Source organism: Capronia epimyces, assembly GCF_000585565.1.
Source record: "Capronia epimyces CBS 606.96 chromosome Unknown aczIQ-supercont1.1, whole genome shotgun sequence".
Lineage (NCBI taxonomy): Eukaryota > Fungi > Ascomycota > Eurotiomycetes > Chaetothyriales > Herpotrichiellaceae > Capronia > Capronia epimyces.
Window position 1 is genome coordinate 42,124 of NW_006912904.1, and position 22,494 is coordinate 64,617.

A 22,494-nucleotide genomic window follows, 5' to 3' on the forward strand; every position below is an offset into this window, starting at 1 on the left:
TACGAACCAAAGATGCCGATTGCAACCAGGATTGGCAAATATTGCTATCATTGTACTCCGTACTCCGTACACCAATTCTTAGCGTTGGGGGATACCGCCGAGACTTGTAGTCGAGGCTTAGGGGAATGCTCCTCGAATATTGATAGTAGTAGAGAGGTGCCATCGCTCCCTGCTCTATGTAGTGATATACATCTGCACCCGTGGCCTGCTATACGAGGCAAGTTGACATGCCGGGTGGGTGCACGAGAAAGTTGTCAATAAGCCAGGCCATGCTCGAGTTTGTGACTCGGTCGTCCAATTTCAGCCAATGCTGGTTTGTAACACTCGTGTCGTTGACCCAGGCATTTGACCCATTGGTCGCGGTAATGCTGTTATATCCGTAGTCATTCGCATAGGCCAGAAAAGGCCGCAACCCGATTTTTGCAAACTTGTCAAGGCCTAGAATCCCGTACAGGACGGTGATGGGATCCCAAGTCTCACGGGCAACGGAGCCGCGAGCAACGTACCACTGGTAGGCGGAAACGACGGGAGAGTCGGACGGTGCTTCGTTCAAACCTCTCTGCCCGGAATATATGCTGCCGCCCAGTTCGCCGCCGGAAAAGGTCACCGCCACCGTTTCCGGCCAGTTCTCAATGACATAGATGGTGCTGTTTGGGTCGCTTCCCCCGAAGTTGTACTCCCAGCCAGAAGGATATTGACCTCCCATGATGATCAACTCACTGACCTTGGCTGTCAGTAGCTCGACACCCCCCAGCGGGCTTAAGTCGTCCGCTTCTGATCGCATCAGGTCCGCGATATTGGTGAGGAATCCGATGGAGATGATGTGTAGACTGTGGTTGTCGGCAGAGGCGAGAATCGACCGGTAGAGCTCGACAGGGGTAGGTGCGAGAGAAGCATTGGTGAGAGTTCCAGGCCAGTTGTAGGCCACTTTGCTAGCATATTCGCCTCTCCTGTGTGAAACAGTCAGCGACATGTGAGCCTCTGCTTCTTGATCGCGAGCGTGCAGCATACACGTAATCCCAATCGTCGAAGAAAGTCTCATTTGTCAAGGGACGGATCGCAGCGACCGGTACATCTCCGTTCCCAAAGTATGAGCAGATGGCCTATTTGGTGAATGGGTTTGGTTTCAGTTATCTTTGGACTCGAAAAATGTCGGCAGGACGGAGACAACGTACGCTAGCTGCTGGAGCACCGTACTGTGACTGGGTGTTGATGGCAATACCTTTAAGCTCTGCTAGACCGCAGTTGTGCAGAACGTTGGCAATTGTCAACGCACCAACATCATCAACATCGCCGAACAGGTCGGTGTCAATGATGATGGGCTGGCCCGAAGTAGCTGTAGCTGCAACCGCAACCGCAGCAAGTACGAGGCTGCTTGATAGCAGGAATGCGGTATGAGTTGCGACTCGCATCTTTACGGCATTTGTACCGACCAAAAAGAGGGTGTATACACAACGAAGGGGGCGACATGTTCTTCTTAAGCTCACACCCGTTCGCCTTTGCCGACGTTGATGCAGAATTCCTGAGGAGGCTTCTGAAGGTCCGAAATGGATTATGGTGTGGGGCTAAGGGCTCAGGCTTGACGCTCACTGATACTAAGATCCGTACGAGATTTTGTAGACATCTGAGATGGGTATCGACGATATCTAAGAATAGACATTGGATAAAAAGCCTTGCTTCACGATAAGACTGGTCAGGGGAAGTCAAGGCACTGTCGCGCGAGGCTGAAGGTCCCTCGTACGATAAGTAATGCAATGCAATTGGACGATAAGCCCCGTGGGTGAGCGGGTGAGTCGGTGAGCCGACTGTCAGGACTCAGCCTTATCGAACATCTTCCTGATTTCGGTCTCAGAAAGGGCCATCTTGGGCCCCGATCGCAGGAAAAGCAGTGGTGCGACATGTTTCCCGACCGATCCTTGGGGCTCCTTAGGCCTCGGCCTTGGCCTCGTTGGAACATGCAGCCAGGGTAATATATTTTGTTCGCATCTCGTCCTCAAAGGAAGGTTGGAAAACTTTCAGCTCTTCAAGACGTAATTTCTTTAATATCACATCCTCAGCCGTTCCCTGGCCTGGTCTGTCTCGAGCACGGATTCTGTTCATCCTCTTCATCAGCGCTCGTGACTCTTTTCTGTTGCATTGCGGCCACTGCACTGCCATGGCGGCACCTACCAAGTACTTGGAGCGGCCCATTCCCTCCATCTCCCTGGCCGACTTCGACTCTCGCATCGACGAGATCACACAGCAACTGTGCTCGGCAGCCGAAGACGTCGGGTTCTTCTGCGTCTCCGACCACGGCATCCCTTTATCCTCCATCGACGACATGTTCGCCTGGTCATCCCGCTTCTTCTCGCTCCCGGACCCTCTCAAGGCCACGGTCTCTTTCTCCAACAATGCCGGGTGGGAGAAGAACGCCCAGGTGCGGCCTAGCACGGGGGCCGCGGACCGTAAGGAATCCTACCAGATGCAGTTCGGCGCCAACATGGACGGGAAATGGCTCCCCGACGCTACGCTGCCCGGGTTCCAAACCTCCGCGCTCCAATTCATGCATCAAGTCCAAGCCGTCTCGGAGAGGCTGATGACCTGTTTCGCACGAGGCTTGGGCTTCGACGACAACTACTTTGTGCGCGCCCACGACGTCAGCCGCCCGGAATCCCAGACCGTGTGTCGCCTGCTGCACTATTTCGAAGTGCCGGCAAACCCGGGCGAGGTGTGGCATCGCGCAGGGGCTCATACGGACTGGGACCTCCTGACGCTCCTGTTCCAGAAAGAGGGCCAGTCGGGTCTAGAGATCTGCCCCGGCCGGGAGGTCAGCACGTCTTTCGGCCACGGCGATACCTGGACCAAGGTCGAACCCTCGGCGGGCCAAATCATTTGCAACATTGGGGATCTGCTCATGAGCTGGTCCGACGACCGGTTCAAGTCGACGTTCCACCGTGTGAAGGCCCCGACGGAGCCGGGCGACTACCACGGCGAGAGATACAGCATTGCCTTCTTCAACCAGCCCTGTCACGATGCGCTGATCCAGGGCCCAAGGAAGAAGTATCCGCTCGTGACAGGCGCCGAGTTTACGAAGAATGCAATGGACTTGTATTATTCCAAGACGTTAGAGAAGCAAAAAAGGCAGCTCCTCGAGGAGTCGTCGACCAGTGTTCCGGTCAGGATCTAGACGTGGGAGGGGAAATCGTTGAACGGAGTGAGTAATGCTGACTTCTGTTGGGAAGAATCAAAAGTGGCTATATACCTTCCAATCTAGGAAGTATTCTATTGTCTCCAATCCATTTTTATCTCAAACCTTGATGGAAGAGCCGAAAGACTGCAACGGCGACCATGCGTGCGGCTTGGCCGTACAATCGGTCGGTCGGTATCTGTCGTAGCATGAGGAAAGGAATGGAAGGGAAATTATAGTAATACATAGTAACGGGTCGAAGTCCATCTCAGCTTCCCTTGGAGACTCTTCCGGGCAGCGGGGGCCCTTCACTGCACTGAGTTCTGACCCAAAGTCCCTGACAGGATAGGAGTGTTGTCACTTAATGAGATGGTGGCTGCTCTAAATACGTCGGAGGAATCAAATTGAAATGAATTCCAATCTCTCTAAGCATTAAGATTTCGAAGCGGGTCCGGCCCGGTCATTGTTCCTGTCCAACCCAGGAAGCAAAGTCCAACGGGCGGGCCCACCCATCTATGGACTTCGTTGATGCTCTTCCATCTGAGGCAGGGACATGGTGGCGCTGGCCCTTCCAGAACCAGCGCCAAACAGCATTTCGTCCAGCTCGCTCTTGTCCATGGGGAAGATGAGATTCAGGAAGACGCCGATGACAGCGGCAATGATGAACGGGGTCTCGACCACCAAATTAAGACCCTGCTCGAAGCCCTGCAGGCGCGAGTTCGAACCACTGTAATCGAGGATTTGGTTGAACCAGGTCGGGGCGACGATATCCATAAATCCAATGGCGAGTGAGATGGTCAGGATGAAGCGATTCCGTCGGGTAAATTGGACCATGCCGAGGACTCGGATGCCGGCAACAACGATGGTACCATAGAGGAAGACTTGCATCCCACCCAGGACCGACGGCGGCATGGCCGAAAAGACGGCGCCGAATTTGGCAAAGAACCCCATGAGAACTAGGAACACCGAGGCAGCCCATCCGGCCCGACGGGACTGTGGATTTGACTCACCGTCAGTAACCAGAGCATCTTCTCAGCGACAGTACGGAGTGGGAGCGGGCAGGAACATAAAGGAAGGAGAAAGGGGCTGGGGGAGAAGCTGGGGGAGAATGAATGTGCCCTTACCGCGCAACCGGTCAGAACAATGACGCCGTTGTTCCCCGCCTGTGAAACCATGGGCCCAGCCGTGCCCAGGGCACTGAACAAACTGCCCAAGCCGTCGCAGAGGATTCCACCCTGGATTCGACTGTTAAAATGCGTGCCCTCGACCTCGACATCGGAGATTTCGGCCGTGGCGAGAATGTCCGGCATACAGCTCACACCCTGGCAGACGAACATGATGAGCAATGGGAGAACGAGAGCTCCATCGACCGACAGTTTGAAGGTATGGACCCAGAGGAAGGTGACCACGGGGGCCGAGTCGATGTTCTCTCTGGACCAGTAGCCCGTCGCGCCAGAGACGGCACATCCCACCGCCAGACCGATCAAGACCGACGCAGACTTCATGATAGGAGCACCAAACTGCTCGACGATCACGATGCTGACAAAGACGCTGAACCCGAGTCCGATCAGCTTGGGGTGCGCCCAAGGGAGCGGTTTTGGAGCGGCTATGTTCGGGCATAAGGCGTAGAAGCCATCGCCGCCGTTGCAATTCGAAGAGCCCCCCCAGTTCTGCATGCCATTGCTGATCAAGAAAACCCCGACCAGCAGCAAGAGGGTCCCGGTGATCATCTTGGGGAAGATCTTGTTGAGAAGCCGGGGGGGCACGAGCGACATGAGGATCTGGATGAAAACCGTGCAGAGCATGGTGCCGAGAAACGCCCCCCACGCGTCGGGGCATGGAAGTTGTGTTCCATCGTCGGCGACTGGACACGTCCCATTGTTATAGCGCATGCTGGTGTAGGAAAACGCAATGGGAATGATATCGAACGTGGGACCGACGACCGATAAGAGGCCGGTGCCGATATAGAATGGCGTGCCTTTGATATGGACTCGAGTGACCTGGATGGCGGTGGCAATGCCCGTGGTGATGAAGGCGGCCGACACGAGATACGAAATCTGGGCCGGGGCGAGATGGAAGGCTCCCGATGCGACCGCCAGCGGGGGCGACACGATCGAGCCGATCATGATCAGCGCATGCTGCAGGCCGAGAATGATGGTCAAAAGGATGGGAACCCGGTCATGCAGGCCGTAAAACGGGATGGCCTGGTCCTTGTATTTCCGGTTGAAGGGGGGAATGTTCGGCGTGACGAGGTACCAATAGTCATAATCGCCCAGCCAACCGTCTCTCGAGCTGACATAGGCAGAGAGTTGAGTGACCTTGTCGCGGAAGCTGACCTTGTCGGTCGTGCCTAGAGCTGTGGCTTCGTAGGGCGTTGTGATGGAGGAGTCCACCGCCATCTTGCTGTCCCGCTCCTCCGTCGGCGTTTTGGACATCTCCATCGGACGGACGACAGGCGCCCGGGACGGAGGGAGATGGAGAATGCGGTGTGAAAGTGGCAAGTGGGTGAGTTGGATGTTGGATGTTTGTGGATTGAGGACACACCGGGGGGAGAATGTGTGTTTATATGTATCCCAATTTCTTGGACTGATAGCCACCACTATCGACCATAGACTCTCGAGAGCCAGTACGAGACAGGCTCTCGGCGATCCGAATTCGGGTTTGCATATCTTAGAACGTTCCTAGGACGTACCCGGTGTCTGCGAAGTTCTCCTTATCGCTGATTTGTCAACTGCAGACTGAGGCTCAGCCTGACGGCGCGATAAGGCAATCAATAAGATCTCGTACTGGATCTCGCACAGAGTCGTGAATATGATTGGACGGGAGGCCCGATGAATCTGTGGCCGGTGACCGATAAAAGCTTGGAATAAGCAAGCGCCGGGCCGGTAGTCTGTATACCCATGATAGGTACTCCGTACTCCGTACTTCGTACAGTATCAATGATGGCGGGGGCATCCGATTATCCTTCCTAATGAATTCAATGTGACTCTGTTGCAGATCCGTTTGAACGTCCAGCGTCCACTCTTGCGGCCTCTCTAACTAACTACAATTAAGCTGATTGCCCTCTGCCATCTGCAAGCTTGGATCCGGGCAGTCTTCTAATATCTCGCTGCAGCTGCATCCATCCCGCAGGAGTGGCAGTGCCCATCGACTCAGAGTATAAGAATGGCGGCGTTCACCATCCCCACTATCGACCTCAGTGCATACTTGCAACACCCTGACTCGTCGGATGCAGACACGGTCGTCGAGCAGATCCGGACCGCCTGTGCCACCAGTGGCTTTTTCCAGCTCGTTGGACACGGCATTCCAAAGCAGCTCCAAGACCAGGCATTCGCAGCTGCCAGAACCTTTTTCGACCTTCCCGATGAAGAGAAGCGTAAGCTCAGCGGCAACCCCAGCCGCGGCTACGAGCTCATTGGAACTCAATCCCTCGAGCATGGGAAGAAGCCCGACTTGAAAGAGGTGAGTCTCGGAAGGGGAAGTGCGAGTTCAGGCCCTGACAGATCTATCAAAGGGCTTCTTCATTGGGCGCGAGGTGTCCGGCTCCGGCCTCGTCCCAGTACCGCCGTTCCGCCCCTTTCAAGAGCCGAACGTCTGGCCGAGTACAGACCTGGTCCCTGACTCGCAATTCAAGACCCCTCTGCTGGAGTACCATCGCGCAGTATTAGATCTGTCATTCAAGCTGATGCGGATCCTCGCATCCGGCATGAAAAATTTCGACACCAGTGTCTTCGCCGAATTCTGTCATGAGCCCATTGCGTCGGTCCGACTGCTTCATTATCCTCCTCACCCGGAAACCGACGATCCGAGTCTCGTAGGTGCCGGGGCACATACGGATTTCGGGGCCATCACACTCTTACTCCAAGATGGCAATTCGGGGCTGCAGGTGTTGAACCAGGAGACGAACGACTGGGTGGACGTGGCGCCGCGGGAGGATGCTTACGTGGTCAATATCGGAGACATGCTGGATGTCTGGACCGGCGGCGCTTACAAAAGCACCGTTCATCGAGTCATCAACACCTCGGGCGCGGAGAGATATTCCATCCCCTTCTTCTTGGATGGCAATCCCGACTGTACCATCCAATCTCTGGACGCATCGGGATCGGCAGGGGAAGGAAAGACCTTTACTGTAGAGCAGCACATGTTGTCACGCTATGCTGCCAGCTATAAAACATGACATCCGAATGGAGAAGCCATAAAACCCGGGAGTGTTTCATAGTCTCACATGTTTAGAACTGTTGTAATCAAGTTCATGGTGAGTGATGGCGAATCCTGCAGGGTGTAGACAGTATCTATTTGGTACGTGACATGTGCCTGCACTGTCCTCTCCTATCACTCAACGATAATTTCGTTTGAGCTTGCTGTGAATCTGACTTTTGTTGCGTATCCTCCTGATCGTCCTCAGGGCCTCTTCTCTAATCTGCTGTTCGTCACACTTGACGAGCCTCCCGCCATCTACCAAGACTTCCCCCTGGACAATCACCTTGTCTACATCGGCGCCCGAGCACGAGAAGACCACAGCCGTGACAGGGTCGATCCCGCCCTCCAGCACCTGCTGTGGGTCAAAAGGCGCACAGTGGAGACCGGACGGATCGATGACCACGAAATCCGCCTGCTTGCCGACTTCGAGACTTCCAATCTCCTTCTCGAGCCCCAGCGCTTTGGCCCCGTTGATGGTAGCCATGGTCAGGACTTGTTCGGCCGTGATGGCCGCCGCATCTTGTCGGGAGCCTTTGTGAACGAGGGCCGAGACCCGCATCTCCTGAATCATGTCGTACGTATTTGCACACGGGGCGCCGTCGGTCCCCAGACTGACGTTGATCTTCTCCTCCAGCATTTCGGGCACGGCAGCAATCCCCGAGCCCAGCTTACAATTGCTGCTCGCGTTGTGTGCAACGGTGGCCCCGGTCTCACGTAACAAGGCCAAGTCCTTGCCGAGGTCGAGATTCACCATGTGGGCGAGGACGGTCTTTCTATCTTGGCCGATCAGATTCGTGCGGTAGCAGAACTCGACCGGGCTGCAGTTGTAACTCTCTCGATAGATGATCAGATCCTTGGGTGCTTCGGCGCAGTGCATGGTGAGACCCATGTTGTGCTCGGAACAGGCATCTCCAATGGCCTTATGGGCCGACTCGGCTGAGCCCCGAGGAGTGCCGGCGGCCATCCAGACATGAAGCCGTCCGCCGCAAGAGCCGTGATACTTCTCATGGGCGGCGAGAGCGGCCCCTATCGACATGCTAGAAACATCTCGGTCTCTAGGGTCGGTCAGTCCAAATTTGTTGGTCTCTTCGACCTTGACGAGCTTCCCCTAGATGTGAAAATTCAAAAAGTCAGCACTCGAAGCGTCAAGACAAATGGCAATGATAATCATAATCATAGTTTCACATGTGAAACCTCCTACCAGGCATGCTCGGATTCCCATTTCCTCCACGGCTCGAGCAGCATTCTCAAACCCGCTCCGATAGGTGAGCAGGGCCTCCAGGAAGCACGTGGTACCACTCTTCAACATCTCAGCCATAGTCAGCCGGCTGGCAACATAGCCATCGTCGCCCTCATAGTTGGCCTCGAGGGGCCAGATCGAGTCGCACAGCCAAGAGTGAAGCGGCACATCCTCTGCCAGGCCGCGCAGGATGGATTGGCCGAGATGAGCGTGCGTGTTGATGAGACCAGGGACGATGATTTTGCCCTGGCAATCCACAATCTTCGCTGCGGGATGCAGCAGGAGAGGGTCCTCTAGTAGTGAAGCTGTTTTCCCGATCGCAGCTATTCGGTTCCCATCGATCAAGATGGCTCCGTCCAGCCAGATTGTTCGCTCCGGGTTTACTGTGATGATGGTCGCCTTGGTAAATAATGTTGGTCTGGAATCCATGGTCGACTCTGGAAGAAGGAATCTCTCCCACAAACTTGACGGACGGAGTGGGAATTCCTCTCTCTTTTCACCAAGAAGTGTGGTAAAATCGAAAACTCCGCGAGAAGGTGGGATTTGTACGTCTGGAAATATTCAATGTGGGCAGTCGGACTACACACAGTAGCCATCCGAATCAGTACGGATACAGTTCTGGACGCTGTATGGAGTACAAATATTAATAACGTCTACAAATCATGTCTGTCCTGATCTGATGCCTTATCGGCGCTTCTTCCCGCGCCCTGACCGTCGGTCACCGACTCATCGGGTTTCCAGTCCAATCATGTTCACTCACGACTAAGAATTAAACGGATAGTCCACCATTCCTTAAGCTTCAGGCCTATCATGTCAACGGTAGAGGTGGCTACTCCGCACTGTGGGTATGATTCGCGGGAACGCGATAAGCTGTCAAGGCTCTTTGAGGATTAATTAGTACGAGTATGATCATGTACGAGATACAGCACTTATCGATACTACGACTACGACCCAATACAGTACGAATACTCTTTCTTCCTCTTCCTCTTCCCCGTCCCCGTCCCGATATCAAAGTCGCCCGCCTTCGCTTCGGAATCAGATGGCCAAGCCACGTGCGAGAAAGACGTGTACAGAATGCAGTTTACGGCGGCAGCAATGCGATCGGCAGTTACCGTGCGGGCGATGCGTCAAGCGGGGGATTCCTGATAAGTGCCAGTTGTATTGGGAAGGGGGAAGATACGATCCTGCAAAACATCGGGCTTACCCTTCGAAACAACGTCAATTGAGGCCGACTCCGCCGGTCAACAGGACCAGGGGGAACAGGGCAGACCAGTCCCCCGGTTGCGGCCTGCTCCCAGGGTTAGCCGGCCCTGGCGCTGCAACAAGCTCTGAAGCTGCGGAAGTCGGGCAATTGGCCAGATCGAACGTGCCATGTCCACGATATGTCTTCACGCCGTACGAGCAGGCACGGCTCCGGAAGAGCACCACTGCCGAAGTCGCTGGTGGGAATGGGATCAACTTGTCTATCTTCTCTTCGACTGCTTCGGCCTCAGGCTCGGGCGCCTACGCCACTGCTGCCGCACATGAAGCGTTTCTACAGATGCTGCTGCCCAGCCTGGATCACATCTGGAAGCTTGTTGATTATCATGAAGTCTATCTCCTCTGGTATCACTGTTGCTATCATGGACCGACCTTCAGGTCGGAACTCGAAAGTGTGATTGCTGAGCAGGAAGATAAGACGACCTTGAACGTTAGCAGACTCCATCTGCGATGGCTGGCCCTTCTCTTCTCCATCATGGCGGGCAGCTTGACCTGCACGTCCGACCGGCGGCTGAGGGAATGGGGGTTTTCCAAGTCGGAAGCCGTCAAGTTATCGATGCAGTGGTACAAGGCGGCCATCTCCAGTTTGAATCATGGCGAGTGGACATCCGACCACGATATGTACTCGGTGCAGGCCGTCACAACGTTAACCATGTCCGCCCACTCACTTGGCCGCTCTGCCGAACTTTCGGTTCTCCTAGGAGCCGCAACCAAGATCGCCCAGTCTCTTGGACTAGACCGGCTGGACTACAAGCCGGCCCTGGACGATATCGACGAGAATTCCTCCAAAGCCCAGCAAGACCGTGTGTTGAGGCGGGAGCTTGGGAGGAAACTGTGGTCTCAACTGTGCGTGCAAGACTGGATGTCCCTTCCGTTTGCTGGCAGTCACAACATCGATCCGTCTCATTTCACCACCACGAGACCATCCAGCCGGAATCACCTGACCATGGAGCCTTTTCCGACCACGTTCCCAACGTACATCAGCTACGGAAACTATCTTTTCGACATCGCCAAATTGGTCGTGCAGCACCGCAAGGCAATGCTTCAGTCCACTACCCCCTTCACCAAGTACCAGCATGTCCTACACTACGACACCCAAATGAGAGACCTGGCGACCAAGGGGATGCCTAGGTATTTTCATGTGGTGGAACCGGTTGATGCTTTGTGGCCAGAATGGGTTCATTGGGCACGATCCAGCCTCACCGTCTGTTTCGCCCATAAGATCATCATGATCCATCGCGCCTACATTCGACAGAGTTTTACCAATCCCGTCTACTCGAGGACACGCATCACCTGTACAGCTGCAGCGAAGACGATCCTCAACGAGGCCAAGAAGGCCAAGGACTTGGACGGTCCGATCATCTGGATCGACAAGGGCTTTTGCGTGGTCGCTGCGATTATTCTTTGTCTTGATATCTTCCATCGCTCTGAATCCGACCCGGAGCTGGCGACTCATAAGGACCTGGTCTTGGAATGTATTGAACAGCTTCGAATGTTCGAAAGCAGTGTCATTGCCGTCCGAGGAGCCAACTTGCTGACCGAGATTCTTGCCGAGAGGGGCCACGCCAGCTTTAGCCCGGGCCTGCGGCCACAAAGCATCGATTCATCTAAGAGTTGGCTTTCAGTCTTGACAACACCGACTCCAGACGAGTCTGCTCCAGGTCTCCCGGGGCTGGAATCCAAGTCCAAGTCGTCGGCAGAGTTGTTCCCCCCTCAAACCGGCTTCAGCAATGAATTCTTGTTCGAAAATCTTCTGGGCCACAATACCACCACGAGATCGGGAGAGTGAGAAAGAGCAACAACATCTTTGCCGCCCTGACCACTTGCCCTCAAAGAGTGGCTGGGAAGAATTGACGTTACATTGACAAGCCCTCCCTCTCCACCCTCGGGCCTCTATTTATCTGCTCGGCTCACACCGATCGCCACTGTACACTGTATACCGGGGCTGAAATGACGATAGAAAACAAGAACGACGAGGTGGTAGGCCGGGCGGGCGGCGGCGTATGTAGATATCCAAGTAGAAAGGCTCGGGCTCAAAAGCGGCGAGGGATCCGATCGAATCTGGAGAATGCATGCTGACAACGAATGGGGTTTCCCATCCTGGCCTAGTGTGAGGTCTAACCAATCCGGTGTGTTAGCAGCTAGCTAGTCGGAGTCAGCAGCATGTAACATGAGCCGCCAGCAACCTTGTCTCCCTGCTCATTTTCTTTAATCAATGATATCTCTCTCTCATTTACCTATCATTAGAAAGGCCGGCGCGTCGATTCTGCTCGCAGTTCAGTTGGGCTGCCACAGGCATCATTGAACAGTGCCAGGTCACGAGCCTTAGTTAGGCTTTGGCTGCCGTCAGCCTTGTCTCGTCGACCAAGTCCGAATGGCTTCCACTCCGACTCCAGAGCCAGATCTGGAAGAAGGCAATTCTGGCCCCAAGCACCATCACCATCCTCACCCTCACCATTTCCGCCAGGATGCGCAGGCGCGGGGGAGGCGTCTGCTTGAGCTGGGAGGCAAGACTCTTCACATCTGCCAGTTTCCCGAGCACATGGAGCAAAAGAGAACCGAGCTCCTGCGCGAGAAGACGGTCGACGAGTTCGAGGTGATTCTGCATGGCTCCGCCGAGCACGTCGAAGCAATCCGAAAGTTGCATGCTCACCAGGAAGCGAAACGAAACCAGCTGAAGGAGCGCCACACGGAGGTCTATGTCGACATCGAAAATGTCAAGTCCGAATTGGACGCCCTTGCGGCCGAACTTCACCAGGTCACCGCCCACGCAGTCTCGCTCGATGCATCCTTCGACCGCTACGGATATTCCGCTCATCTGAGGACCAAGGATGACGATTCCGAAACCACCTCGTTCCACGGCAGCCACAGCCACCAGTCCGCCGTTGACAAACACAACGACCGTACCACCGAGGCGCTCAAGTTCATCCGCCGTCCAACGGTTCGGCAATACTTCCACAAAGGCCTGCTCTGGAGGTCCGCCAAAGCGGGCGAAGTCGCCTCATTCGAGCTCTTCGTCGACCTCGTCTATGTCGGAGTTATCGACGTGGTGGGTGAAAGAGCTGTCGAACGGCCAAACGGCTTGGCTTTGCTCCATTTTGTCATTGTCTTCACAATTGCTTGGAAGATCTGGTCGGATCTCACCATGATCATCAACCATTTCGACATCGACGACATTTTCCAAAGACTGAACGTCATTTTCTACCTCATCTGCCTGTTTGGCTTCACCACAAATATCGCTTACGCATTTGACTCGACATATACCTCAGCCATCGCCTTCTACATCACTCAGCGACTCTTTGGGGCTTTGTGGTATGTGAGCACGGGGGCTGCCTTGCCTAACATCCGCGGAACGATGGTGGTCATGGCCATTATGGTGCTAATGTCTTGTGCGGTTTGGATCGGAAGCATTCATGTCGGATGGCCTGATCAACTGGCATTGATCTTCATCGCTCTTGCAATTGACACGTTCAGTGGCGTCTTCTTGATCTACCTCGTGAAGAACACGGGCCACAAGACATACCTCAAGTCAATCGAAAAGTACTTTGAGTTCTTCCCGGCCATCAACATCGAGCATCGCGTCGAGCGCAATAATGCATTTGTGTCCCTGGTATGCTGGTCTGCAAAGTGTGGGATGCCCGTGTCATTGACGTGAGGTCTTAGGTCTTCGGCTACTCTGTCCTCACCATCTTGTTCCAATCAAGGGCTTCGTTTGGGATCAACGCATTCTTCGGTAAAGGTGCTCTTGGCCTGATCCAGGCGTTTGTGTTCAACTGGTAATATGAGCAAAGTCTGTGCGCTGGCATCATACTGACAACCATCCAGGATATACTTCGAAATCGACGCGTACAACATCCATGTTCATGCTATAAGACGGCACGCTGTCAGCAGCACGGTCTGGATAACAGCTCATCTTCCATTCATCATGGGATATGTGCTGGCAGCATCGACGCTTTCACAGCTTGTTCTGGCTCACGACTGTGCTGGCGCCAATCCGGAAGATCTAGGAGAGAATTACCAAGGACGAAGCGATTCCGAAGTCGCCAAAGCACTCCGATGGTTTTACTGCTGCGGACTAGGGATCGCATTGTTAGCGATGGCTGTGATCTCATTCTGTCACATTCATAAGCGGCTCGCCAACGCTCGGCTCCGGAAACGACCACGACTAGCCGTTCGGGTTTGTGTGGCGATCATCATCATTTGCTTACCTCTGGCGGACTCGCTCTCATCTTTGGATCTCATTTCGATCACTACTGCGCTGGTTTGTTTTATATTGGCACTGGACCTCTTTGGCAACTCCTGTGAGGGCGACAGTTTCTGGACGGGTGGCTTCTGCGTGCAGGAGAAGAAAAACTGCGTCTACACCGCTAATTGCAAACTTGGAAAGAGAAGACAGCGAGAGCTGGAAAAGGCAATCCAGCGCGGGGAGAAGGTGTCTTTGGCGGATGTGCTCAAGAGGAATTCGAGCATGAGTAGCATGGAGAGTGAGGAGAGTAGAGTGGAGAAGTGGCATGGGGGACACTATTGAAGATGTTAGTCTAAGATTAGATTGTAAACCCTGCCCTTGTTGTCGATAAAATTGGCTTGTTGCACGGGTCCTTATCCAGACCTTGTGACGCATTATTGCTTACTGTCGAGCAGACAACATGCTCTGGATGCAATATGATGGCTTCCTCAATCTCCTGGGTCACAGGTGGATTCGACGATTCGACGATTCGACGAGTTGACGAGTCGAGGGCGGAGGACTAGACGAAGGCAGGAGAGTAAAACCTGTCAAGGTTACAAAGACCGCACGACTCCGCACGGCCTGAGATTGAAGCGTACGTGCTGAAAGTCCGGGACCCTGTCAGGGTAAGGTTGAATCTAGGCTGGTGATTGACGACGAGGAGGGTGTGCTTGAGGGACACCGCGAGGAAGTATGTAGGCTGGTGTGCAATTGCTAAACATGTCAGTACATTTCCCCATTTCAATGGTCGCCAACCTTGGGTTCTTCCTGGGTCGCTAGACAAGGTCAATTGAGGCTGAGGCCTGGTCAGCGTCAACGGCTTCCACTTGTTATCGCTTGTACAGCCTCGAGCCAGGACCCCTGTCCCTGCTATACTTTGGGGACAAATGGCGTCAATGAGTTCAACTGAATGCTGGTGTCAGGGCCCAAGGTTGACAAACACATCCTGGGGTGTAGGACTTGAAGTGCGGTTAATGGAAACGGTGAGCCAAATCCCTCGGAAAGGAAAAACAATAATCCAGATCCGGGGGTTCTTCCGAGTTCCGACCGCCTATGTGGGATTATGATTGGATGATTTGTATCGCCTGGAAAAGTTGATGTGAAATGAACTTCAACTTGTCAGTCCTGTTTCCAGTGACCCTGTGGCCGACCTCGTATAGACTTGACGATTCATGCACGGGCGGCGTTGTGGGTTCTTGTTTCTCCCGGACTTCTCCTCTGCTAGATCGAGTTCCGTAGCACCTGTTTCCTTTGTTTGCGCATTCTCCAACTTTCTTACACATTGCGCAGCGCTCCTACCCTCTGCACCGTCCGCGGGTGCATTTCGAGGCAGTCACGATCCGGGCCTTGGGCCTTGACAAGCTGTCGTCACCTGCGACTGCCTCGCTCTCACTTTCACCTTTATAATTTCTCCTGTCACGATTTGGACTTTCTTCTTCCGCAATACGATGCAGCCTCTCCTTACCCGGCTCCAAAATCATGGCGGCACAGGTTCTCTTCCTTGAACCATTGAAGACCCTCCACGAGACTAGGTCCGACGAAGAATTCGGTGCGTATCTGCCCCATCCAGCCGTGGCCTCGATTACTGACCGCGTCACCCCAGTGCGGGCCTTTGTCGTCGAGATCCCTGCCAAACTCACAAGCAAGGCTTTGAGGTAAGATGTTGTTCGGCAGCTAGCATGTCTCAAAGTCAAGGCTGACCGGCACGAGCAGCATCATCAAGCCCATCATTCCATCCGGCGGCAAGCATCCTTCTTTCAGCCATCTCCGACGCCTTTGCACGTTGTCGCACCTACCTCTGGACCTGACATGGCGTCGGGACTACGACTCTAGAGGCCTTCAAACCGTCTTCCTTTTGTTGCCAAACACCGTGGTTGCATGGGAAGACATACAGGCTACGCTCATGCCACACATCGACGTCGAAGGCCTTCCCCGCTGCTTCGATGCTGTTGTACCCCGGTTCGCTCCACTGAGCGCCGAACAAGCCGCCCTCTGGACCGAACGTTACTGGCCATCGATTTTCAATCCTTCTTCTCAGGTCGTTCAAGATGCTCCGCCTCTCCACCAGCTTCGCCGTGTGCGTACCGCCCTGGAAGTCCCAATTGCAGACAAGTATATGCAGTTGGCTTTCCTAGCTGCGGCTGAATCCCAGCATGCTGGCCATGGACGATCTGTGGGGGCTGTGGTTGTTGATCCAGACACAGGGACTGTTATAGCGGTTGCAGGGGACGCCCGTTGGTGGTCAGAAGATCCAAAAATCCACAAATCCCTGATGGCAAATCACGGCGAGGGACGCCCGGAATACCATGCTGTTATGCGTGTCATTGCCATGGTTGCAAATAAGGAACTCCGCCGACGTATCAAAGCTGGATCCCACAATAAATTCCTGGCCACCTGCTCCGAGACCCCCTCTGGTCAGGCCCTGACTTCTATTGAAGCCCACTATGAAGATGATGACAAGGCTCTTCGTGATCTCACGGCCGGGTTTGGCAACATCATGCTCTCCGACAACGATGCCCTGCCCGAAAAGCAAACAGGATCTCGCACTGAAGGCTACCTCTGCAGCGGCCTCGACCTTTATCTCACGCATGAGCCCTGTGTCTGCTGCGCTATGGCTATGATCCACTCCAGATTCAGGGCCTGTGTATTTGCTCAGAAAATGCCTCGAAGTGGTGGACTCTCTGCCGAAGCTGGGGACAAGACACTGGGGTATGGTCTTTTCTGGCGCCGGGAACTCAACTGGAGAGTCATGACCTTCCAACACACCCGAGTCGCGGGCTTGGGACACGGAGAGCAAATCGACACGGGAATATTCCATGCTTAGGAAGTCAATTATTCGGAATATCGGGCATCATTTTCAGGCGAACTCGGCTACCCTGGTCCAATCGCCGCCGTCTTTTCTACGAAACTCAACTCCTTCACCAAAATAGCCGGCGTCATTCCACTGCTTCATGGTATTGCGGTCATACGGCCCATTAGTGTTCCCGCCGTCACGAGCATCAGTCCACCTGTACTCCCACATTTGTTGAACAGAGTCATCATCACGAGTTTCGTCATCGTCGAGCTTGGGGGGATCGATCCATTCTTCACCAGTTTCATTCTGATATTGTCGAATGAGGAATTCTCTTTCAGCGTCGTAAATCTCAGGCTGACCTCTTGTCAATAAGATGTCTGCTGCTCCCGTGATCGACTCGATCTTTTCTTTTCGCAGCTTCTCGGCTTCGTCGTCTCCATCTTCCATGGATTGATCAGTGGATCCCCCCTGCTGTTTCTTAGTCTTGTTCTTCGTTTGCCGCCTGCGCTTTTTGTCTTGGCCCTTCCCGAGACGAGCAAGAGCTTCGAGGATAGTCTCCCCACGCTCCAGCTGGCGTATTAGCTCGGCTAGAACCTGTGCGGCTGGCTTCGCGTCGTCTTCGAGAGCCCGATTTCTTCGCGCCTCTTCACGTTTCTCCGCGGCTTCCTTGGCCTTGCGCATCGCCTTTTTGGACACCCCTTCTAACCAGACATCATGTTTCGCGTCAGGATCTGCTGCTTTACGAACATAGTTCCCCTGGTCGTCAAACCGCCCTTCTTCTTGTTCAGTCCGCATGTTGAAAGCATCTAGTTTCGGAGCGTGTGACCTTTTAGCGCCAGCCCCCAATTCGGGGTCAAGGTTTCCGGTGCTGGCTCGTAGCTCATCGTCGACTTCGCTTTCACTACTGCTTTCCACCTCGTCTTCATTTGCCCTGCCCTTCCCTTTTCCATGTCCATCAAGACTGAAGTCGGCAGGGACATGGCCGCCGCTCTTGGATGTTTTGATCTGGCCCTCGATCTCATCTTCATCCAAGAAGCGTACAGCCTTTTTCCTACCATCCTTTCTCCCTGCATCACCTTCAGAGTCGTCCCCATCCTTAAATTCCTCCTCTAAATCTGCGAACATGTCATTTGGGTCTTCTTCCTCTTGGGACTTTGTGTTCTTTTCTTTTTCCTTCGCGTCCGCCCGCGCGTTAAAATTGTCGTTGTCCGAGTCCGAATCATAGCCGTCGATGTTGACTGCCCCGCGACGCACTTGTTGCCCCCTAGTGCCAATAACGTCTGCCTCGAGAGTATCATCGTCGTCGGGGGCGTCGGGGGCTAAGGCGGAAGGGTTGCGGACGTCGAATCGTGGTTTTTTGGTAGGCTGCCCGTAGAAATCCTCGTGGTCGCGAGTTCGAACGAAGTCCTCTGCTGCTCGTTTCGAGCGTGCAGAGTTCCAGGCCATATTGTCAATGCATTCGCCCACCAGTGGGGGGAAGAATGCAAAGAGCGACCGTAGTGAGAGAAATTGTAGGATACAGAACCAAGCTTTGAGTTGAGTGGTACATGTACGGAGTACTCTGTACCAAATAATGTGAAGTTTGGGGCAACTTCGGGAGAGGTCCCTTAGTCCTCAGTGCGGCCGACGTCAGAGGACTGCAGCCTCATTTTGTGCTCCGGCCAGTGTCCATCGTCGAGTCTCACGACAGTACTCCGTACTCCGTAAGTTGGCGCATCGTTCGCTGTTTGCTTCCCTACTTATCACACTTCAAACCATTCACTCTTGGGTTTGAAACCCTCCAGTCAGTTTCCACGTGGCCTTGTCCTTCCTTACGAGATCGATCCTCGTCTCTGTACCTGCATGAGAGTCTTCTGCCACCCCGCCTCGTCTCCTGTGCACTCATCTGCACCAGTTCAAGTCTTGGTCGCCGTCAACCACCTCGAAGTCCCACTATCCGAGTACTGTCTCCGAGCACTGGCGATATGGTAGTCACCCCAATACTGTTGCCGACCTCACTGGTTCTGACGATTGCAGGCGTACTACCGAGAAGACATGATGGGCTACCCAGCATTTCTTCGTGGCGCACCCCCGGTTGGCATGTCCATGCGTCGCTTCGACGAATACTATCGCTGTTACCCTGTTGTAATGATGAACGGTCCCGACCGGAAGAATGTGAACTACGGCGGAAAGGTGTTTCTACCGCCATCGGCGCTGGACAAATTAACAAAACTGCACATTGCATATCCTATGTTGTTCGAACTCATAAATGGAAACGCCGTCAAGAGGACGCATGCAGGTGTCCTAGAGTTCATCGCTGAAGAGGGCAGGATTTATTTGCCGCAATGGGTACATCCCTCGATCTGTGTGTTGAAGTCATGCTAATGCCCGACGCAGTTGATGAACACTCTTGACCTTGACCCGGGTGACCTTGTACAGATCAAGTCGACCGATTTACCTCCAGGGAAATTCATCAAACTACAGCCTCAGTCACCTACATTCCTCGATATCTCCGATCCGCGAGCAGTGCTCGAGAATGCCTTCCGAAACTTCTCCTGCCTCACCAAGGGTGACATTTTTACTTTTGAATACAACGACCAAACATATGACATTGCTGTGTTGGAGATAAAACCCGACACAGACTCCCATGCTATCGTAACGATGGAAACGGATCTAGAAGTCGATTTCGCTCCTCCAGTCGGTTATGTTCCTCCTGAGCGAACAAGCGGCACAAGTACTCCTAGAAGCGGCGCTGGGAAAGCCCATGGAGGCCCGATTCATTTCCAAGGCACAATGGCCCAGTCAATCAACTATGCAAGCATAGCACCTTCGTCAAACACTGCTGCAGCGGGTGCTCGAGCAGTTTCCTCAAACTTCCTCTATGGTGGCCACAAACTCAGCTCCAAAAAGGGCTCGAAAGCTCCGACACCGAATGCGTCCACCCCTGTGGCAGGAGCGTCTACCAATGTGCCAACACCCGCAATTATCAAGCGTGGTAATGGACCTCAACCACTGAGACTTCCACCAGGAAAGCTGTTCTTCGGATTCGAAGTGAAGCCGGTACGGAAGCGAAATGAAGGCGAGGAGCCGGTCCCAGATGACGAGGTCAAACCTCGGTTCCAGGGACAAGGGCAGACATTGAGAGCAAAGAAGCGGCCTGCTGGAACGGACAGCGGCGCTGGCAGCGGAGTCAATAGCGATGCGGAAGGGAAGAGCAAAGGCAAGGCCGGGTCTGGGTCCGCAGCCAAAGGACGACGGCCAACGTAAGAACTGCCGTGACGGCGTTGATTTTCGATTCGATTTGTTGATGCACAGCGAGCGAGGGTTCAGGTGTACTTCGGCTTACGTCTCGGATGGACAATAAACCAAGATGGAGTTACGTTGGCTTAGGTAGCTGACCGCCTAGTGATGGCATGGACGAAGTGCTCAAGACGGTGACGGTCTGTCTAGATTTATTAGAAATGAGAGTCCCGTGCAATGGCATTACATGCAGACCTGAAGCATCCCGCCCGGCAGCTGATGCGCGGCTCAGGCCATTACGTCATTCATTCATTCTCAGTTCGACTTTCCCGCTGTGCCCATGCAACGGCAGACTTCGGTCGTCCGTCACACCACGACCGCTCAGAGTCACCGTGGGTTCGTCGTCGTACTCGTCCTCGATGAGATGTAGGCTTCTTACCGTGTTCCTGCGGGTCTTCTCGTTTTCTGGTCTCTTTTCCATCCACCGACTCTTTCTGATCCTACCCAACTGACCAACAATGCCGTCCTCAGTTGACCCGGCGATTCTCCGTGCCTTATCGATCGAGGAGGCGTCCAAAATTTCGAGGCATGGCGGCTCAGGCTTTGCATCCACTTTCCGAATCACGACGCCTTCAACTTCGGTGTTTGTCAAGACCTCGTCCTCGGCCGGGGCGGCCGCCATGTTTGAGGGAGAGCACGCGTCTTTGAACGCCATCCATAACGCCGTCCCCAGCCTGTGCCCCAAGTCGTTTGCATGGGGAAAATTGGACAGCGGCGGATACTTTCTCGCCACCGAGTTTCTTGAGCTAGGAGGCAGTGGGCTGTCAAGGTCAGGCACGAGAGGCCGAAGCGCGGGCCACGGTAGTGGGATCAGCCTGGCCGAGAAACTAGCCAAGCTACATACGACGCCTGCTCCGACCCCCCACGGATACGAATCCGATGCGCCGCAATATGGGTTTCCCGTGACGACTTGCTGTGGTGACACGCCGCAAGACAACACATTCACGTCGTCGTGGGCCGACTTCTTCGCGAACAGACGGCTGCTTGCGATCCTGGCGCGTGGCGAGGAGAACAATGGACGCGATCCCGAACTACGCAGGACGGTGGAGAGGACTGTGCAGGAAGTGGTCCCGAAACTTCTCGGGGACGGCCACCTCGGGGGCAAGGAAGGCATCCGGCCGGTCGTGGTCCACGGCGACCTGTGGTCCGGGAACAAAGGCCAGGGCCGGTTCGTGGGGCGCGACCAAACGTCCGCCGACGAAGCTGGTGCCGTCGAAGACGTGATCTTCGACCCGGCGGCGTGCTATGCCCACAACGAGTACGACTTTGGCATCATGAACATGTTCGGCGGCTTCCCCTCGACGTTCTGGAAGGAGTATCATTCGGCCGTGCCCAAGACCGAGCCGCAGAGCGAATACGCCGACCGCGTCGCACTGTACGAGAGCTATCACCATCTCAACCACTACGCCATCTTCGGTGGCTCGTACAAGTCGGGTGCTATGAGTCTCCTGAATGGCCTGTTGCGGAAGTACGGGGACAAGTGAATCAATCAATTGCACTACGACTGCAGCGGGGTGTTCTTTCTCTGCGGGGCACGTCCCAAGTTCTTCTGAAACTACCATGGTCAGTGACAATGACATTCATGATGGTCACTCTAAGCCCCCTCGCTCGGAGATGAGAGATGAGATCGATATGGGATCGTCTGTCGAATTCCAGGGCCGGTCGCAAGGAATCTTGCAGATAAGCGGAAAGTTGCACTCGCGACATGTGTATACTGCACAGTGCATACTGCTCCGTGCGTACTGGATGGATCGTGGTCATGGGTCCCTCTAGCTTTACTGGGTCAATGAATGCCTTTCCAGGGTACTAATTGGCACCTGTATATACATATATACATATATCTCCATACTCTACGGTCTCCCTATCTATCATACCTCAGACATACAATAGTCGAGCTAATTATTTGTCATATCATATATACGTAGGTACATATATAGATATACATATGGAGATGGGACTACTAGTTGATAAGAGAGACCCGCCTAGTGACCCGCCATTTTGACATCCACCTTTGGCCCAGCCTAGACTCGCTTGATATGTATTGCATTATTATTAATCACATTACATTAAACTATCACATTAATTTTATCTAGTTCTATCTGACTGGCGCTGGTGCTGGCCGGGGGAAAGGGGAAGGGAAAAGGGGGAAGGGTCAACATGTGGAGATGCGGGCGTCTTAGATAGTATACGGATAACTCATCACAAGTCGGATCCGGGATCTGGATCTGGTTCCCAGCGTCGATTGAAGGTTAGGGGAAATCTATATCTATGTCTATATCTATGTCTATGTCTATATCTATGTCTATGTCTATATCTATGTCTATGTCTAT

General features: G+C 54.0%; 11 protein-coding genes across 11 annotated transcripts; 7 read left to right on the forward strand and 4 right to left on the reverse strand.

Annotated features, from left to right (window-relative positions):
* Positions 1-208: 208 nt before the first annotated feature.
* On the reverse strand, positions 209-1,412 carry A1O3_00015 (uncharacterized protein; the record flags this gene model as incomplete). The annotated part of the gene is made up of 3 exons (XM_007730167.1): positions 209-950; positions 1,012-1,103; positions 1,176-1,412. The coding sequence occupies 3 exons, from the start codon at positions 1,410-1,412 to the stop codon at positions 209-211; spliced, it is 1,071 nt and encodes a 356-aa protein (XP_007728357.1).
* Positions 1,413-2,155: 743 nt separating this feature from the next.
* On the forward strand, positions 2,156-3,166 carry A1O3_00016 (uncharacterized protein; the record flags this gene model as incomplete). The annotated part of the gene is made up of 1 exon (XM_007730168.1): positions 2,156-3,166. One exon carries the CDS (start codon positions 2,156-2,158, stop codon positions 3,164-3,166), a length of 1,011 nt encoding a protein of 336 aa, XP_007728358.1.
* A 513-nt stretch (positions 3,167-3,679) lies between these two features.
* On the reverse strand, positions 3,680-5,601 carry A1O3_00017 (uncharacterized protein; the record flags this gene model as incomplete). The annotated part of the gene is made up of 2 exons (XM_007730169.1): positions 3,680-4,159; positions 4,291-5,601. The coding sequence occupies 2 exons, from the start codon at positions 5,599-5,601 to the stop codon at positions 3,680-3,682; spliced, it is 1,791 nt and encodes a 596-aa protein (XP_007728359.1).
* A 730-nt stretch (positions 5,602-6,331) lies between these two features.
* Positions 6,332-7,343, forward strand: A1O3_00018 (uncharacterized protein; the record flags this gene model as incomplete). Its single annotated transcript, XM_007730170.1, has 2 exons — positions 6,332-6,628; positions 6,681-7,343. 2 exons carry the CDS (start codon positions 6,332-6,334, stop codon positions 7,341-7,343), a joined length of 960 nt encoding a protein of 319 aa, XP_007728360.1.
* A 159-nt stretch (positions 7,344-7,502) lies between these two features.
* A1O3_00019 (uncharacterized protein) lies at positions 7,503-9,035 on the reverse strand (the record flags this gene model as incomplete). Its single annotated transcript, XM_007730171.1, has 2 exons — positions 7,503-8,474; positions 8,568-9,035. 2 exons carry the CDS (start codon positions 9,033-9,035, stop codon positions 7,503-7,505), a joined length of 1,440 nt encoding a protein of 479 aa, XP_007728361.1.
* A 610-nt stretch (positions 9,036-9,645) lies between these two features.
* Positions 9,646-11,655, forward strand: A1O3_00020 (uncharacterized protein; the record flags this gene model as incomplete). Its single annotated transcript, XM_007730172.1, has 1 exon — positions 9,646-11,655. One exon carries the CDS (start codon positions 9,646-9,648, stop codon positions 11,653-11,655), a length of 2,010 nt encoding a protein of 669 aa, XP_007728362.1.
* Positions 11,656-12,408: 753 nt separating this feature from the next.
* Positions 12,409-14,394, forward strand: A1O3_00021 (uncharacterized protein; the record flags this gene model as incomplete). The annotated part of the gene is made up of 3 exons (XM_007730173.1): positions 12,409-13,476; positions 13,530-13,642; positions 13,692-14,394. 3 exons carry the CDS (start codon positions 12,409-12,411, stop codon positions 14,392-14,394), a joined length of 1,884 nt encoding a protein of 627 aa, XP_007728363.1.
* Positions 14,395-15,570: 1,176 nt separating this feature from the next.
* Positions 15,571-16,915, forward strand: A1O3_00022 (uncharacterized protein; the record flags this gene model as incomplete). Its single annotated transcript, XM_007730174.1, has 3 exons — positions 15,571-15,640; positions 15,695-15,746; positions 15,805-16,915. The coding sequence occupies 3 exons, from the start codon at positions 15,571-15,573 to the stop codon at positions 16,913-16,915; spliced, it is 1,233 nt and encodes a 410-aa protein (XP_007728364.1).
* A 33-nt stretch (positions 16,916-16,948) lies between these two features.
* On the reverse strand, positions 16,949-18,331 carry A1O3_00023 (uncharacterized protein; the record flags this gene model as incomplete). The annotated part of the gene is made up of 1 exon (XM_007730175.1): positions 16,949-18,331. The coding sequence occupies one exon, from the start codon at positions 18,329-18,331 to the stop codon at positions 16,949-16,951; it is 1,383 nt and encodes a 460-aa protein (XP_007728365.1).
* Positions 18,332-18,919: 588 nt separating this feature from the next.
* A1O3_00024 (uncharacterized protein) lies at positions 18,920-20,131 on the forward strand (the record flags this gene model as incomplete). The annotated part of the gene is made up of 2 exons (XM_007730176.1): positions 18,920-19,213; positions 19,262-20,131. The coding sequence occupies 2 exons, from the start codon at positions 18,920-18,922 to the stop codon at positions 20,129-20,131; spliced, it is 1,164 nt and encodes a 387-aa protein (XP_007728366.1).
* Positions 20,132-20,622: 491 nt separating this feature from the next.
* A1O3_00025 (uncharacterized protein) lies at positions 20,623-21,648 on the forward strand (the record flags this gene model as incomplete). Its single annotated transcript, XM_007730177.1, has 1 exon — positions 20,623-21,648. The coding sequence occupies one exon, from the start codon at positions 20,623-20,625 to the stop codon at positions 21,646-21,648; it is 1,026 nt and encodes a 341-aa protein (XP_007728367.1).
* Between the last annotated feature and the right edge of the window lie 846 nt (positions 21,649-22,494).